Raw genomic sequence first — 18,490 nt, forward strand, 5'->3', positions numbered from 1 at the left:
AGCCTGAGGCGATTATTAATCTGCTTTCTGTCTCTCTAGATTTTCCTGTTTTGGACAGTTCAAATAAATGGAATTATACCATATGTGGTCTTGGTGACTGACTTCTTTCACTTAGCTTAATGTTTTTGGGGGTCATCCAAATTGTAATGAGTTTGAGAAATTCATTCCTTTTTACAGCCAGATAATATTCCATTGAATGGATATATAAATTTTAAAGTATTTTATCTAATTTTCAATTGATGGACGATTGGGTTGTTTCCACTTTTTGGCTTTTATGAATAATGCTGCTGTGAACTTGGTATATATGTTTTATGTGGATGTGTTTTCATTTCTTGTGAGTATACATCTATGAGTTTAATTATTTGGTCATATGGTAACTGTATATTTAACATTTTGCAAAAGTGCTGTTTTCCAAAGCGGCTCTACTATTTTGCATTTTCACCAGCAAATGTATGAGGATTCTAAATTCTCAGTATTGTCACTGGCACTTGCTACTGTCTTTTTGATTATAGCCATTCTAGTGGGTTGTAGAGGTATCTCCTTGTGGTTTTGATTTGATGTGCCGTTTTCTGATGGCTAATGATACTGAATTTTTTTTTTTTTTGAGAGAATGGGGTCAGAGGAGAGAGAATTCCAAGCAGGCTCCACGCCTAGTGGAGACCCATGTGGGGCTCAATCTCACAACCCTGAGATCGTGACCTGAGCTCAAATCAAGAGTCAGATGCTCAACTGATTGAGCCACCCAAGTGCCCCTGAACATCTTTTAATCTGCCTAATTTGTCATTTGTATTTTTTCTTTGGAGAAATGGCTATTCAGATTCTTTGAGGCCTGTGTAAATTTATGTTCTTTTTGTTTAAGAAGATAATTTGGAAGAAAAATTGCATTCCACTTTTTTTGTGGAATAACCACAAATAAACAATGCATCTCTTTTTTTTTTTCCCATCATGCATTTCATGATACCTACAGACCTTCCATACTTTGTTCAGGAGTCTGCTTAGATGCTACCTTCTTGGAGGCCTTTGTTGATCAGCCTGTCTAAAGAGGCACTCCTCCCTGATTCCTCTTTCCAGTCATACCCTGTTTTATTTTCTGTAATGCACTAGTCACTCTTTGATATTACAATAAAGTTTTATTGCTTTGTCTCCCCAGTGGAATGTAAGCTCAGTGAGGTCAGGGACCCTGTGTTTAGTTCACTTGGTAAACTGGTAGGGCCTCAGTAAATACTGGTTGAATGAATGATTCAGTGAGTGGAAGACTGGGCTCTGGAGAGCCATCCCTTGTTATGGGAACTTTGGTCAAGCCATTTAACTTTTCTCAGGTTTAATATCTTCATTTGTAAAACCACAGTAGTAAGATAAGAGTCTTTACTGTCCTGGCTCTGAGGGTTAAATTCATTGGTGTATGTAAAGCATCAAAGGCCATACTAGGTACTACAAAGAAAAGAAAGCTGTTAGTTTTAATCTTTTTCTTTGCTTATGGCATGTTATATAGAACAGTGACAGCGAAGAATATGTGTTTACTTTTTAAAGGACTCAGGTGAATCAGAATTTTGTTTCTTTTTTCCAGGGGATGCAGAGAGCAACTAATGTCACCTATCAAGCTCATCATGTCAGCAGGAACAAGAGAGGTCAGGTCGTGGGGACCCGAGGTGGTTTTCGTGGTTGCACAGTTTGGCTGACAGGTAGGGTCAAGAGAGAGAAATTAGTTAATTTCAAAAGTAGCCTTGAACCAGGATGAAGCATATTTATTTAAATTCTGAGCTGTTCTTGTATTTGGAACATCACTACATGTAACTAACTATGTTGCTTAATTGTAACATATTTCCTTTTGGTAATTCCTTTTGTTCTTTACAGAATTGCTGTTGAAATAAAGGGAAAAACCCGAATGCATCTTATTTATTTATTTATTTTTTTAAAGATTTATTTATTTATTTGAGAGAGAGAATGAGAGACAGCACGAGAGGGAAGAGGGTCAGAGGGAGAAGCAGACCCCCTGCTGAGCAGGGAGCCCGATGTGGGACTCCATCCCGGGACTCCAGGATCATGACCTGAGCCGAAGGCAGTCGCTTAACCAACTGAGCCACCCAGGCGCCCTATTTTTTTTTTTTTTTAAAGATTTTATTTATTTATTTGACAGAGAGAGACACAGCGAGAGAGGGAACACAGGCAGGGGGAGTGGGAGAGGGAGAAGCAGGCTTCCTGCAGAGCAGGGAGCCCGATGCGGGGCTCGATCCCAGGACCCTGGGATCATGACCTGAGCCGAAGGCAGACGCTTAATGACTGAGCCACCCAAGCGCCCCCATAACACATTCTTAAATTTTCATAATTCTTAATCTTAAATTTAAAATTTTCATAATTGTTTGTGTTTGAGTTCTGTAAGTAAATTGATTCTATATCCATCAACTCACCATTAGTTCTTTTATTATGGCGTTGTTCAATCATGAGCTCTTTCTCTGGGTCCAGTTTTAAGTGTTTATATTTCATCATTAAATTGTTTTTGTAAGATAGTGCTCACTGGATTTTGAATTCTCTGAGTTTTTATATTTGAGAATGTCTGCCTGTCTTTTACGACGATTTGACTGGGTAAAATATATATTTGATTTGTACTTCATACTTTTTTTGTCTTGAAGTTCTTAAAACATTATTCCACTGTCTTCTGGTATTAAATGATGTGAAGAAGTGTGAGACTAATTTGATTTTTTTTTTTTTTTTTTTTTTCCTTTTTAGGAGTTTTCCATTTTTCATCTCGGTCCCAGAAAAATTGTTTCTTTTCCTTTATTTAGAAGTTTTACCTTTCTCATTTAGGCCCTTTATCAATCTGTAGTTGATTTTTGTGTGTATGTGAGGGAGGGATCTATTTTCTTTTTTTTCCATGTGGATAATCGTTTGTCTCGAGCATATATTGATGAGGTCATCCTTTTTTTGTGCAATGCCAGGTGTCATATGTCACATTTCCACTTATGTGTGGATTTGTTTCTGGGCTCTCTGATCTATCCTACTGGTCGATTCCTCTTTTATTGCCACATTGTCTTACTATATATTTATAAGTCTTGAAATCCAGTGAAGTAAGTCCTCTTACCTTATTCTTCATCAGGAATATCTTAACCTTTTTGGGGGGGGCGGGGGCTCTTTGCATTATTGTGTAAATTTTGTAATTGGTTTAACCAGTTCCTCGAAAATCTGGTAGGGATTTAGTTTGGGATTACATTGTATCTAAAGGTCAACTTTGGGGAAAATTGATCTTTACAATATTGGGTAATCCTTTCCTTGAACATGGTTTATTCCATTGATCTAACCACTTGTGACGCTTATAAATACTGTTTTTCAGATTTTTTGGTGCTTGTTTTATGATCTTGTAGATAATCAGTTTTCGTAAATATATATTTGAAAAGAACATCTATTCCCTGACGTGTGCCCTACATATGTTCATTAGATCAAGCTTGTTAATTATGTTATCAAATCTTCCGTAGCCTTTGTTGATCTTTTTTTTTTTTTTGACAATATTGTTGGAAATGGAAGTAAAGATTTCTTCCCTTTTCTTGCAATTCAGTAGCTTAACCAGGATCCGTCAAGCTATTTTGAGTTGTTTGCCATTTTCCTGGAATGCAGTTTGCTTTTTCTCAGATTTTTATTTCAGATAAACTTTCTTTTATATTTTTACATTGGTTGGTGTACTAGTTTCCCAGGGCTGCCGTAACAAATTATTTTACACAGCGGGGTGGCTTCAAACACCAGAGATTTATTCTCTTACAGTTCTGGAGGCTGGGAGTCTGAAATGAAGGTTTTGGTGGGGTTAGTTCCTTCTGTAAGCTCTGAGGGAGAATCTGCTGCTGCAGGCCTCTTGCCTAGCTTCTGGAGGTTGTTAGCAATCCTGTGTGCTCCCTGGGTTTGTAGATGTAGTGCTCCAGTCCCTGCTTTCATCCTCACATGGCCTGGTAGTGACACCCATCGCTGGATTTAGTGCCCATCCTAGTACTGTATGACCTCATTTAATTTAACTAATTACATCCACAAAGACCCTGTTTACAACTAAGGCCACATTCTGAGGTTCCCGGTGTGTATGAATTTGGGGGGGGTGGGGAATTAGTCAGTCCAGTACATTTGGTTCCTTTTCTTCAGGTATACTAATTTTCCTTATCTAGTTTTGGATTATCTCTCTTGTAATTGTGTATTAATTTTCTCTAACTGCTTTAATTTCTTTGCCTTTTTGTCTGTGTTCCCTGTAATCATCATCAATGAAACTTCCTGTGTCAGTAATTAAATTTTCAGCAGTCTCTTTTTTTTTTTGTTTCTCTCTTTACTTTGTTTCAAACTAAATGTATACATAAAATGAGTATATATACACGTATGTATAAATAGGTACTTTTATTATCATTTAGGTTGTCTTGTATAAAGTCTAAGAGTTCAGGTTTCAGAGTTGTTGTTGTTGTTTTTTTTTTCTTCTCATACTTAGTGCTCAGCTGCTGGTTAAAAACAACAAAAGACAGAACCCCCTGCCTCCATCTCTTTGTTCAGTTATTGCTGTGTAACAAATCACCCAAAACCTAGTGGCGTAAACCAACCGTTTTAATTTGCTTACCATGTTGTGGGTAAGGAATTCAGGAGGGCTCAGCGGGGTGATTTTCCCTGACGTCTAAAGGTTCACCTGCTGGCGTCGGTGATCACTAACTCACTTGATGCTACCTGTCAGCTGGGGGCTTAGCTGGCTGAACCACCTACTTGTGATCTTGCTAGCATGGTGGCCTCAGGATATTTAATAGCAGGCTTCTCTCAAATGGAGGGTCCAAAGAGAAACTGCGTAACAGCTTTTTCTGACCCTGCCTTGGAAGTCACACATTGTCATTTTCACTGCATTCTTTTCATGATAGGTGAATCCTAAGGCCAGCCCAGATTCAAGGGCAGGGAATTAGACTCTACCTCTTGATGTCACAGTGGCGATGTTACATTGTCAAAGAGGTTGCAGGGTGGGAAATTCTGTTGCAGCCATCTTTGGAAAATAAGATCCGCTATACCAGGTTTTTTATTTTTTATTTTTTTTTTTAGATTTAAAGAGCATGAGTGGGAGGGGCAGAGAGAGAGGGAGAGAGAAGCTCAAGCAGACCCCACACTGAGTGACCATGAGATCCTGACCTGAGTGGAAACCAAGAGTCAGATGCTCGACCTACTGTACCACCCAGGCTCCCCAACATACAAGTTTTTAATATATAAAGCAGTTAATACTATTGATCCTCCTAACACATAATCCACTTTTTTTTTTTTTTTTAGTTAGCCTTCTACCATCATGACTTCTTTCAAAGGAATCAGTACGTGAGACTTCCATTTTTATCTCTTGCCTCATCACTACCTTAGTTGTGAATTCTGTGCTTGCATACTCATCGAGATGGCATGTTCTAGTGCATACATACATGCTTTCCTTTTCCTTGTTGTTTAGTGAGTAAACGTCATTGGTAGAGGAAGGTGAGTTGAGGTAAGGATGTTCTTTCAAGGTTAATTATATTATAAATTGGACTCCCAGACACTTTTATCATGGTAGTCTGTGGAATGTATTGATTCTGGGATATAGAAATAACTTTATAATGTTTATTTTTACTTACTTTTGTCCTTTTTCTTACCTCCCTGGAAATAATTTGGGCATACTACTCTGTTTTTACTTTGGCATGTAGCATTGGAATAGTGGTAATGAGAACAAAGTGAATATCTACCCTCTGAAACAGTAATTTCTAGAATACCTTTGGGCATAGACAGGAGTTATTAAAAACATAAATGCTTGAGTAGGCAACGCTGTAGTCTTGGGTCAAAATGGCGAACAGGCCTTGCAGCAACAAGCTGGTGGCTAGAGGGTATTCCGAAATGGTATCACGATGCCACAGGGTCCAATAAACTGGAGTTAATGCGAGATGATACAGTATATGAGAATGATGATGTGAAAGAGGCCATAAGGCTTCCTGAGAACCTGTATAACCACAGGGTGTTTCACACTGAGAGAGCACTGGATCTGACTAGGAGGCAGCAGATCTTGCGTAATGAGCAGTGGACAAAATATGAGCAGGATCAATTCTACCTTGAACCCCATCTGAATGAAGTTGCTCGGCAAAGAAAATAGAGGAGTAGGCGAAGAAGTAATCATGGATTTGAAATCTGTCGTCGTAGCTCTCCTCAAATATTTTTAAGAAGTTGGGTAAACCTGAAATGTGCAGTTTCGAACTATTTGAGCTGCAAATGTATTACTTTAAATAAATGTCTGTTGTAATTTAGAAAACCCAAAAAACATAAATGCTTATTTTATTTGAACTACAGATGTTTTTCTAGCTAAGATGTAAATCTTATAGAGAAATGTGGGAAAAGTGTTACTGAGAGATGGCTATGAATAATGAATGTAATTTAGGCTGTGATTTAAATTCTTTATTACTAAGTGGTTATCCTTCTAATGCTGCATCTGAATTGTGCTTGGACTGTTCACTTTCAGGCTTATCTGGAGCAGGAAAGACCACAGTGAGCATGGCTTTAGAGGAGTACTTGGTGTGCCATGGTATCCCATGCTACACTTTGGATGGTGACAACATTCGTCAGGGTCTCAATAAGAATCTTGGCTTCAGTCCTGAAGACAGAGAGGAGAATGTTCGACGCATTGCAGAAGTTGCTAAGCTGTTTGCAGATGCTGGCTTAGTATGCATCACAAGTTTTATATCACCTTATACTCAGGTATGTGGCTTTTGTGCTATTGCTGTTCTCATGTCATTGAGAGTATGCTATCAGGTAGAACGAACAGTTTAAAACTGACCTGTGCTTTGAAGCTCAATTCAAATACTTTATTTTATTTTAATTATTTTAAATTAACCTACGGCATTTCTGTGCTGTGACTTTCTGAGTAAATTCAGTTTTGATAAAACCTGCTGTGACCCCTCCCTTCCCAGTATAAGCAAACTTGTTGACCTCAAGCCAGTGGCCAAATTATTTCAAGCTTGACTTTTCAATTCAGTAAACACATAGTAAATACTCAACATGTGTCCGACACCAGGGAAAGTCTTCAGTTTTTTCACGTGTGCCTGACTATGGCTACTTTGCTTCTAGATCTTCGGTCTCCTCTTTTATTACACTCTCCCTCTTATTTTAGCACCATTTCACTTTTTTCGTATTTCTCTTAAAAAACCGTATTGTTTCTCACTGTGAGATTTTTTTGTTCCCCTGCCTGAAAGGCACTCTTCTTCTTCCACCGATCCTTCTCCACATCACTTGACTCCTGTTTGTGCTTTGAGACTCAGGGTAGGTGTCTCCTCCTCCTGAGTACCTTCCCTTTGTCCTTTGGGCTTTGTGGGACACCTGTCTTTGGTGCCCTTATAATTGTGCCATAACGCATTGTTTCCCTGTAACACACCATCATTCTCATATGGTATCGTTGGTTGGTGGTGCTAAAAGCAGCAGCATTAGTAGTAGTAGTGATAAAAATCATAGCAGCTAACCTTTATTGAACACTGACTGTATACTATGAATTAACTCCTTTAGTGCTCACAGCCAGTGAAGAAGGCAGAGGTGGGGCACCTGGGTGGCTCAGTCGGTTAAGCGTCTGACGCTTGGTTTTGTCTGAGGTCATGGTCTCAGGGTCCTGAGACTGAGTCCTGCGTTGGGTTCTGCACTTAGTGTGGAGTGTGCTTGAGATTCTCTTTTCCTCTCCCTCCCCCTCTGCCCCGCCCCCTGTTCACTCTCTCTTTCAAATAAATAAATAAAATCTTAAAAAAAAAAAAAAAAAAGGCAGTGGTGAGGAGACAGGTATAAATTACCCAGGGTCACATACTGTACATGGTAGAGCAAGGATTTGCACCCAGACAGTGTCACTGGAATCCATGCTCTCACCCACCATGCCTCATAACCTCTAAAACCCACTGGCTCCTCGAAGGCTGAAACTACATCTTATTTGTCTTTATAATCTTGATGCCAGGTCCAGCTCCTGGAACACAGTAGATATTTAGTGTTTATTAAATGACAGCATAACTCAGATGTGAAAGAACAGGTGAATTACTATGTGGTTAAAGGCAGGGGTTTTGGGGCCAGAAACAGTGGGTTGGAATTCAGCTCTGCCAGTTGTTGTTATGACCTTGGCCAGTTGACTTGACTTTCATAAGCTCAGACAATGCCTACTTCATAGGGTTGCTCTGAGGATTAGGTAAATCATGCATCCAAAGCTCTCAGCGCAGTGCCTGGTGTGTGGTAAGTACTCAGTAAATATAACAAATAATAGCACAGTTCTAGTACTGTATTGTGAATTTGGATGGTTACGTAGACTTTTTTAAAAGCAACACCAAAATATGAGCTGTTAGAGTTATAGGTAAGTATCAGATGGAGTGTTAATTACAAAGATTCACTTAATTGAACCATGGCAGGAGTCCTGAAAGGTCCTGTGAGGACTAGTTACTTTTCATTTTCCTGAAACATTGGGAACAATGTTAGTATATCAGTTTAAAGTGTACTAGATAATGAAGTGTAGAAGAGAATGATAGTTTGAGTTCTTGAATCCTTGGATATGAAGTTTTCATAGTAATATAATAACTGATATTCTTGCACTTTTGGGACTTTGTGCAACTCTTGGAAGAGGAGAGAGTAACACGGGATTTGGAGAGCTGTCAGCTGGGTCTCTAAAAGTACATGCTGATCTGCTTTTTGGCTCCCTTGTTTCCATAGTATGAAGTAAAATTTTGTTGATCTCATCTCTCAAAGCACTAAGAATGGGGTTTGGACTATGCTTAGGATGTGTCAAAATCTGTGATATTTGCATCAAACCATATAATAGAGGATATGTGTATTATTCCATGTCACCACTGAACTAGGGCATCTTGGTTCTCAAAGTAAACCTGATAGTTCCTAGCTAGTCTGGTGGGAACATAGAGGTGTGAACAGTTACAGTACGTTGCAGCTGGCAATGAGGTAAGTATCTGTGAAAGATGCCGTGGAAGACTCACAGAGGAGGTGCTGCTTGAACTGAGTCGTGGAGGAGGAATCAGAGCATACCAGTGAGAGGGGAGGGAGAAAGCTATTTTGACAGAGGAGACGGTACAGTGTCTGCAGCAGCATGGAAATGTGAGGGAGTTCGATCTTTTGGGGGACTGTAGGTAGATGTATAATGACTGTGGTGCAGGATGAATGTGAGGGGAGATGAAGCTAGAGCGATTTACAGAGGTCCGATGATAAACCTTCACTGCTCAGAACTTTGCCCCACAGGGGACTAAACAGTTTGAGATTGTACTAGGGAATGCTGTCTCTGGGTTTGCATTTCAGTAAGGTCCCCTTTGAAGCCCGGAATAAGAGTGGCCTGGAGATAGGAGATGAGTGAAGAGGCTTTTGGAGTGAATTCAAGCAGCAACAATGGGAATGGAAAAGAGAGGGTGCATTTGAGGGCTCTTGAGCCCATAGCATCAGTAGGATGTGGTGCCTGGTTGATTGCTGAATTTGGGGTGAACATGAAGGACGGTGCTTTCTGAATAGAAGATGGAATGATTGAGGTAGAAAATACAGGATGGGAAGGGAGGAGATGACTATTTCTTTTTAGGTGGGTTAGGTTTGAAATCCTAGTGGCGTATCTAAGTGGGTCATTGGAACATTGGTTCTGGAGCTCAGGAGAGCTGTGTAGAATTGAGATAGATTTAGGAATCATTAACTGTAAATTGAAATCTAGTTGAAGTTGAGTATATGGAGGAGTTGTATAGAATGAGAAGAGAGCCATGGCTAGAAACTTGGAAACCCCTTCATTTAGAAGGACAGCTGGAATCAGTTAATAAGGTCACTACTTAGTCATTCTGCTACATGCTGTGGCTAATGAAAAGAGAATCAGAGTAGCAGAATAAGATCTATGACAGGTATATAGTGGGTTCTCCCAGAAGCCAGAGGAAGCAAGGGCCCTCCATCATTCTGGGGATGCAGGGAGAGCTTCCTAGAGGACTTCACCACGGATCGGTGCTGTGAGATGCATATTGCTTTAGGCAGAAGAGAGGAGTGGAGGGTTTCTGGCAGGGGAGATGGCTAAGGCATAAGGCCCAAACAGCTTGGTAGACCAGGCAGGTATTAATTACTAATAGAACATCAAGTGCAAGACTGAGAATGGTGGGGCCAGGTATAGAAGGCCTGAAGCCTCCCACTAAGAAGTTTGTGTTTTACCCTGACGATGGTGGGGAATCTCTGAAAAGTTAGTGACATGGTTGAATTTGCATCGTCTGTCATCCAGGGGACAGTGTTAGAGTATGGCTTTGAGTAGATCAAAGCTAGAAGCCAACAGACTTTTAAAAGGGTGTAGCAATTGACCAGATGAGGAATGAGGTGAACTAGGGAGTAGGGAAGCAATGCAAACTGGGTTGGTATAATATTTAGAGGCAAAATCTAAAGGACTTTGTGACAGAATGCCAGGGGGTGGGGGTGTGGGGCAAAGGGAAGGAACCAGAACAACTCTTGGGATTCTGGGTGAATAGTGTTGTCATCTTTGATTTGGTTAGTATAGGCGGGATTCCAGCTTGGGGGAAGAGAGAATGGACTCAATTATGGACATGCTAAGTTTGAGGTAGCTGTGGGATCTCCAGGTGGGTATATTTAGGAGGAAGTTGGAAACGTGTTTAATTTCAGGAGAGAGGGCAGGGCTCAGGCTTAAGTGTTGGTGTATATGTTGTAGTTGACATCGTGAAGGCAGCTGAGAAAAGTGCTCAAGGACTTAATGTGAGCAGTGGGTTCCTGATGGACTGTGGGCAACAGCAGTGTTGGAGGGATGGGAAAGTAGGAAGAGCCCAGGGGAGCCTGCATTAGGAATGGTCAGGGGGTAGCATCGTCGGCATACATAGGGTTAGTAGTGTGAGATACAGCAGAAAGTCCTGTCATTTAAGGGCTGAAGAGTACCCATGATTAAGGGATTTTGTGTGATTTGTTAGTTCTCTTGTTTTTCATGGATGAGTGACTTGTACTTGTTTGTTGCCCTGGGGAAAAAAGCTGGCCGAGAGGGCAGAGGCTGAAGATTTCAGATGGAGTAGGGATAACGGGTTGAGCAAGATCAGGGGATGGGGCTCTGGAATCTGAAGGGAAGAGTGGCAGGACTGAGCGAGACCAAGGTAGTGGGCATATAGACACGCTTATGTAGCGGAGAAGAGATGGGGCGTAGCCGTGCTTCATTCGGAGCGATGAAGATGATTACTGGTTAGGGGCTTAGGGGCAGGGCAGAAAAGTAAAGTCTTGGGAATGCTTGAGATGAGAAGTGGCCACAGGAGCTTGTGTTTGGCAAGTGAATAAACCCCCCTCAGGGTTCTGAATGGTCTTCTTGGGAAGTGAAGTTGCTTTCAAGCCAGCTCAGGCTGAGGTTGAACGTGTTATGAGAGAGAGGCCTGATGCACTCCTGCATTCAGGCTGGGCTTTGGCTTTGGTTCCTCAAGAAATATGGTGAAAAAAAATTTTTTTTCTTAATTTTTTAAGATTTAATAATTTATTTTGTTTATTTGAGAGAGAGCGCTCACGTGAGAGAGAGCACAAGCAGGGGGCAGGGAGAGGGAGAAGCAGATTCCCCATCAAGCAGGGAGCCTGATGTGGGGCTCGATCCCAGGACCCTGGGATCATGACCCGAGCCAAAGGGAGATGCTTAACCGACTGAGCCACCCAGGTGCCCCTTGGTGAAATTTTTTATGGGACATCTATTGTTTTCCCTCCTGGAACTCCCCAATATCTTGGATTTTTAGAATAGTATACCCTTTAAAAGAGTTACAAAGAATGGGTATATTAACCTTATAATTTCCTAGATTTAATTTTTATTCAGTTTATAGATATGTATATATTTAAAGATTTTATTTATTAGAGCACAGCGAGGGGTGCAGAGACAGAGTGAGAAGCAGACTCCCCGCTGAGCAGGGAGCCTGACTCGGGGCTCCATCCCAGGCCCCCCGGGACCATGACCCAAGCGGAAGGCAGATGCTTAACCAACTGAGCCATCCAGGCGCCCTACATATATATATATATATATATATATACATACACATATATATATACACACACATATGTATATATATATATTTTTTAAATCTTTAGAGACACAGCGAGAGAGAGAACACAGGCAGGGGGAGTGGGAGAGGGAGAAGCAGGCTTCCTGGCAAGCAGGGAGCCCGATGCGGGGCTCGATCCCAGGACCTCTCTCAAATAAATTAATAAAATCTAAAAATATATATATGGGGGTGCCTGGGTGGCTCAGTCGTTAAGCGTCTGCCTTGGGCTCAGGTCATGATCCTAGGGTCCTGGGATCGAGCCCCTCATCAGGCTCCTTGCTCCGCAGGAAGCCTGTTTCTCCCTCTCCCACTCCCCCTGCTTGTGTTCCCTCTCTCGCTGTGTCTCTCTCTGTCAAATAAATAAAATCTTTAAAAAAAAAAAATTTATTTGAGAGAGAGCGCAAGCGTGTGTGCACAAGTGGAGGGTGGGGCAGAGGGAGAGAGAGAGAGAAAGCACGATGCTGGGCTTGATCCCAGGACCCCAAGATCATGACCTGAGTCAAAGTCGGTCAGAGGCTTAACTGACTGAGCCCCCAGGCGCCCCTCAGTTTATATTTTAAAATATAAATTGTTTTGTCTAGTATTTATTTTCCACTGACTCAGCTGTATGTCTTTTTTCTAAGGATCGCAACAATGCAAGGCAAATTCATGAGGGTGCAAGTTTACCTTTTTTTGAAGTATTTGTTGACGCTCCTCTGCACGTTTGTGAACAGAGGGATGTCAAGGGACTCTACAAAAAAGCACGGGCTGGAGAAATTAAAGGTAAGTACTATTTTTTTTCCAGTTCCTCTTTGCTTGCATTTTTTTTTTTTTTTAAAGATTCTATTTTTTTTTTTTTTAAAGATTTTATTTATTTATTTGAGAGAGAGGATGAGAGGAGAGAGAGAGCACATGAGGGGGGGGGAGGGTCAGAGGGAGAAGCAGACTCCCTGCTGAACAGGGAGCCCGATGCGGGACTCGATCCCGGGACTCCAGGATCATGACCTGAGCTGAAGGCAGTCGCTTAACCAACTGAGCCACCCAGGCGCCCTAAAGATTCTATTTTTTAAGTAATCTCTACACCCAACGTGGGGCTTGAACTCAATCCTGAAATCAAGAGCTGCGTGTTCTGACTGAGCCAGCCAGGCGCCCCTTTGCTTGCATATTTTAGCCTATCATATTTGAGACGGATCATCTTTCCTAAGAGATTGGCAGTATTCAAACAACTTGGAGCTCCTTGAGAAGAAAAAGTGGATCTTACTACACTCTTGTGTCTCTGAGGCCTGCCGGCACTATCTGGCGCTGTGTATACTCAGGTATTGTTGATCAGATTGGAATCCTACTCACAGGACAGAGTTTTAGAAGGTTGGGACCTCAGGGACTTCTGGAAACCTACTTGATATAATTAGGTGCCTAACTTTAGACTGAGTATCAGTTGCTAGCTGCTGCCCTTCTGCTTTTTGTTCCAGTGAAAATGAAGGAAATTCCATAGCTAATGGGAAAAATGCCTGAATTAGAAACATCTTGAGAGCAAAGACAGTGTCTCGTTCTTATTTATATCGTGGTGCTTGGAATGGTCCCTTATTCATTCTGTGTACAATTGTTGAATTAGGTTGAATTAATATATTGCTGATTCCATCAAAATAGAAGTACCTTGTTTTTTAGATTTTATGGTTTGCTTCTAGAGTTTCAACTGTGGTGAACATTTGGACATAAGAGACATTAAGAACCTGTCTGCTGTGGCCTTTGATAACCAGTCGTATTTATCTTCAAGACATACTTGGATATTAGTTCTGTTCTATTGTTAACAGAGGACATGCCAGCATTAAAAAAAAAAAAAAAAATCAAGGATCGATTACCCAGTCAGCACTGTGTAGGGATCAATGATTCATGCAGGTAACTTTGATGTGTTCCCAATAGAGGGAGTATGATAGCCTGGGACGATCATAGGAGCTCCCCGGGGCTCTGCGAATTCGAGATTTTGTCACTCAGCTTCTGTCCCTGCATAAGAAAAGGTGGAACAGGAAGGGCAATTCTTTTTATTCTGGGCTCTTCTCTAGTTGGACCTGGGGACACGTTAGCGGTTGGGGCAAGTGCCACCTGCCGTGTGAAATCTGGTTCCTTAGGCCAGCCTGACATCCAGTTGTGCCACCATGGAGATGCAGTTTCACCCATTAAGCCTGCAGTTTTTGACTCAACAGGTTGTCTGACCTGAATAATTTACGACATGGGGAGGGAAACCAGTTTAGCTCTTTTTATCATCTGTATCACCCTCTGTTTGTTGATGGCCAGTTTTCACTTCAGTTTTTCATAGTAAAGATTTGGCAAAGAGAAACGAAGTGATGTGTCTGGGATCCTGAAGTCTAAATCTTATTTTAATTGTAGTTGGTTTTGTTGTTTTTGCAAGGATGGACTGGTGAGGGAGGTAGATTTGTCTCTCTGGCTCTGGAGTAAGCTACTGTGGACAGGGGTAACATCTTGACTGTTTTTCTATCATTAAGAGTTTAGCCCAGTGTGAGGCCCAAAGCCTAATGCCTGACACGCACATAGTAAATGCTTGTTGGCTAGATTAGAAGGAGGAGTGGAAATTGGATGTTCAACACACATTGATCAGTGCTTTCTATTTCTGAGGTATATATTTGGTGCTGGGATGCAAAGATGAATAAGGTCACATGCAAAATACCTTGAGTCATTTACAATTTGCATTCTCTTTTTGGGACTGTGATTGTATTAGCTTAGTTTTCTCTGTGTTACTTGTTTATTTTCCTGAGTGTTTTTAAATTCCTCTGACTAGGGACACCTGGGTGGCTTAGTCAGTAAGCGTCCGAATCTTGGTTTTGGCCCAGGTCATGATCTCAGGGTTCTGGGATTGAGCCCCGTGGTTGGGCTCCACGCTCAGTGGGAGTTGGCTAGGGGATTCTTTCCCTCTTCCTCTGTCCCTACCCCTGCTGTGCGCGTGCACGCACGATTTCTCTCTCTCAAATAAATCTTAAAAAACAAAATCCTCTGAGTAGACATTGATAAAATGTTCCTTAGGTTAATATATTTATGTGTGCCTGTGTACAAACATTATCTTTGCCATAGTGTTAGAGTTTCTGATTGTAGAGTTGTTTGTTTTTAAAAATCGTTTACTCATTGTCAGAATAGTGCTTGAAAGTTCCCTGTCAATGCATTCTCAGACCTGTGGTGGTAAATGTTTGAGGACAGAAGAGATTGCATACATTCAGCGGACCTCGGCTTTTGTACGCCTTTATGTGACATTTACTAAACTGTAAATGTATCCCTGTGTCAGCCATTCTTTTTTTTTTTTTAAAGATTTTATTTATTCATGAGAGAGAGAGAGAGGCAGAGGCAGAGGGAGAAGCAGGCTCCCCGCAGAGCAGGGAGCCCGATGCGGGACTCGATCCCAGGACCCTGGGATCATGACCTGAGCCGAAGGCAGACGCTTAACCGACTGAGCCACCCAGGCATCCCGTGTCAGCCATTCTAGTGCTAGATTATTTTCATGATTACTACTCATAGTTATTATCTGCTTAAATATAAATGTTCTTACGTGTACATTTATTATAATCGCAGGATAAATTAGCTAGGAAGGGAATTCCTGGACTTCTAAAATGCTAAGCCAGGTCTTCCAACACAGTGGTTTTCAAGGTTTGCTGCACATTAGCATTACCTGGGGAAACGTTTAAAAATCCGATGCCAAAGCTGTACCAGTGAAATTGGAATCTCATGGGGGTGGGACCTGGCGATTCCATTGTGTGCATTTGTGAACTGGAGCTTAAGAACTAGTGTTCTAGGGGCACCTGGGTGGCTCAGTCAGTTAAGTGTCCAAGTCTTGATTTCGGCTCAGGTCATGATCGCAGGGTTGTGAGATCAAGCCTTGCATTGGGCTCTGCACTGGGCGTGGAGACTGCTTAAGATTCTCTCTCTCCCTCTGCCTCTCCCCCCTAGACACACACTCTCTCTTAAAAAACAAACAAACAACTAGTGTTTTGTTTTGATCAGAATTATTTTTCCCCAACTATTTTACTGTGACTCTTTTAGGAATATTGGTAATGCAGACATCTCCTTCTTGGATTCAGGACTTCATGTGATACTTAGAAATATGAAATAGAAAAAAATAAATGGGCTGTAGACTTGTAGTATATATTTTAGAACTCTCTTGGTGACTGTTCCTCTGAATAGTAATGATTTTAAATTAATGTTTACCATTCTACCCCAAGGTTGACCTAAGCACTCCAAGGCAGACTGGCCTTAAGTGACTTATGTATGAGGTGATGGAACAGCATATGTTCAGCTCAGCTAGCCCATTCTTGAGAAACATCATGCATTCTTTCTTGGCAATTCCTTGGTAACACATATTTAAAGGGAAAATCTAAATAGGGGTTAATATCTAAACTAATTATGTTTGGTTGTGGAGTATATTTTGTGATACAACAGGATTACCGTTCTTATTTATGTTTTGCTAAAGCTAGTAGTAGTTAATTTGTCTTGCCTGAACACTTAATCCTGGTGGCAGAAGCAGCCTGCAGAGCTTCAGTTTGGCCATAGATAATCCCTGTGAATATAATGGACAGATAAACTTTGGTGTCAGTTTTTGCATGGAGAGGAAGAAAACCTTGTTGAGTTTGGCTTATGCCCAGGGGTTAAGTACTATAATATCCTGTATTCCCCTGGAGAAATTGAGATGCTCTGGATCCCTTGGTATTCATTCCTATTTCTCCATTGGCAGTTTAGGCATTTAGGCGCAGAAGAAGAAGAATCAGTCCTCATCCTTTGGAGAGTCCATACTTGCAAGTTTTTCTACTCACTAAAGTTTTTTAACCCCCACATCAGTACTCACGGTGCTTTGGCAGTCACTTGTGGACACATGCAGAGTGGCAAAAGTTTTAGCCACCCCAAGTATGTGTTCCCAGCGGAGGTTGAACAAAATGACACTCGGCCTTCGTGTTTCAGCTTTCGTACCACAAAGAAGGGTCAAAAAATTTTGTGATGACTGAAGCTTGCAGGAACCTAACCCCATGTTTCCCCTAGGAGCCCGTGATTCAGGATTCACTAATTTAGTGTTTGTGAAACGTTATTGAACTGCGAATGGGAATCGACTGTATGTGTTTAAAGGCGAAATGAAAGTTTAATCAGAAATCTTCTCCCAAGAAAGAAGTTTCAGTACCATAACCCTGTAACTCAGAAGGGACAGCATAAATACAAACTTTGACAGAGCAGAGACTTGCAGTGAAGAAATAAGCCTGTCTCAATTTCCACCCCCCTCTCTCACCTGGTACCTTTCATAGGTTTCACTGGAATCGATTCTGAGTATGAAAAGCCAGAGGCTCCTGAATTGGTGCTGAAAACAGACTCTTGTGATGTGAACGACTGTGTCCAGCAGGTGGTGGAACTTCTACAAGAACGGGTAGGTCAAAGAGGGAATCCTCAATAAATGTATTTGTCTTGTACTCTTTCGCCTGCCAAAAAAACAGGTGGTGTTGATACGGAGTACCGTTGGTGTTTCAGGTTCTTTATGGTGCTGACAGTTTTCTGAGTGTGTGTATGTCCCCGTGTTAGGTGTTGTGGGGGCACCACTGTATACAACATGTGCAATATCCTGGTCAGCATGAACCACAGGACGCTTGAGGGCCAGAGGCTCTTTTATCTCTTCTGCCAGTAATTTTACCACGCAGATACCTAATACATTCAGCCGTGATTATTCAGCTCTACAACTTGACGTTATTATATTTTTTTAAGTTGAGGTACATAATGTAGCTAACTTTTTCTCGACTCTAAGAGAGTGCCCGGATTTTCCTTGTGCAACATGATGATAAGGATGGTTGAGTTTTAGGAAGGGAAAGGTTCCAGGACATAAAGATCTTTCTCTGGTGCCTTCCTGAGCATATATAAGCTTAAAGAGGCTGGCTGTTTTCCCGAGCGCTCAGGCCTCCGTGAGGTCCATGGTTCTCTTAGAGTTTAGTCCAGTTACAGTTTTTAGAAATTGTTTTTCTTTTCTTCCCTGCCCCTATCTTCACACTTCCCTGGTCCCAGCGGAGGGCCATGCAGTTTACTTAGTTGGGGAGCATCTGGCCTTTGTGTGTGTGTGTCAGTATCACTCCCTTCCCCTGGATGTCCTCACCTTTGCTGCCTAGTGTTGTGCAGGGACTCCTGACGTGGTACACGGTGATGCGTCATTGTGTTCCATCCTGTCCTCTAACTGTGGCCTAGGCATCTGAACACCCTATTGATTTTTTTTAATTTTAATTTTTTTTTTTAAAGATTTTATTTATTTATTTGAGAGAGAGACAGAATGAGAGACAGAGAGCATGAGAGGGAGGAGGGTCAGAGGGAGAAGCAGACTCCCCGCTGAGCAGGGAGCCCGATGCAGGACTTGATCCCGGGACTCTGGGATCATGACCTGAGCCGAAGGCAGTCGCCTAACCAACTGAGCCACCCAGGCGCCCCTTGATTTTTTTTTTAAAGATTTTATTTATTTATTTGACAGAGAGAGACACAGCGAGGGAGGG

General features: G+C 41.7%; 1 protein-coding gene across 5 annotated transcripts in view; it reads left to right on the forward strand.

Annotated features, from left to right (window-relative positions):
* The window catches only part of PAPSS1 (3'-phosphoadenosine 5'-phosphosulfate synthase 1), a 100,480-nt gene that overhangs the window by 10,944 nt on the left and 71,046 nt on the right, over positions 1-18,490 (forward strand). For all 5 annotated transcript variants that reach the window (XM_021684512.1, XM_044912647.1, XM_021684514.1 and 2 more), the window contains exons 2-5: positions 1,568-1,682; positions 6,467-6,702; positions 12,623-12,761; positions 17,270-17,388. In XM_021684512.1, the coding sequence (XP_021540187.1) occupies positions 1,568-1,682; positions 6,467-6,702; positions 12,623-12,761; positions 17,270-17,388 (609 nt within the window). The remainder of the gene's footprint in view (positions 1-1,567; positions 1,683-6,466; positions 6,703-12,622; positions 12,762-17,269; positions 17,389-18,490) is intronic.

This window comes from Neomonachus schauinslandi, chromosome 2 (assembly GCF_002201575.2).
Source record: "Neomonachus schauinslandi chromosome 2, ASM220157v2, whole genome shotgun sequence".
Taxonomy (NCBI): Eukaryota; Metazoa; Chordata; class Mammalia; order Carnivora; family Phocidae; genus Neomonachus; species Neomonachus schauinslandi.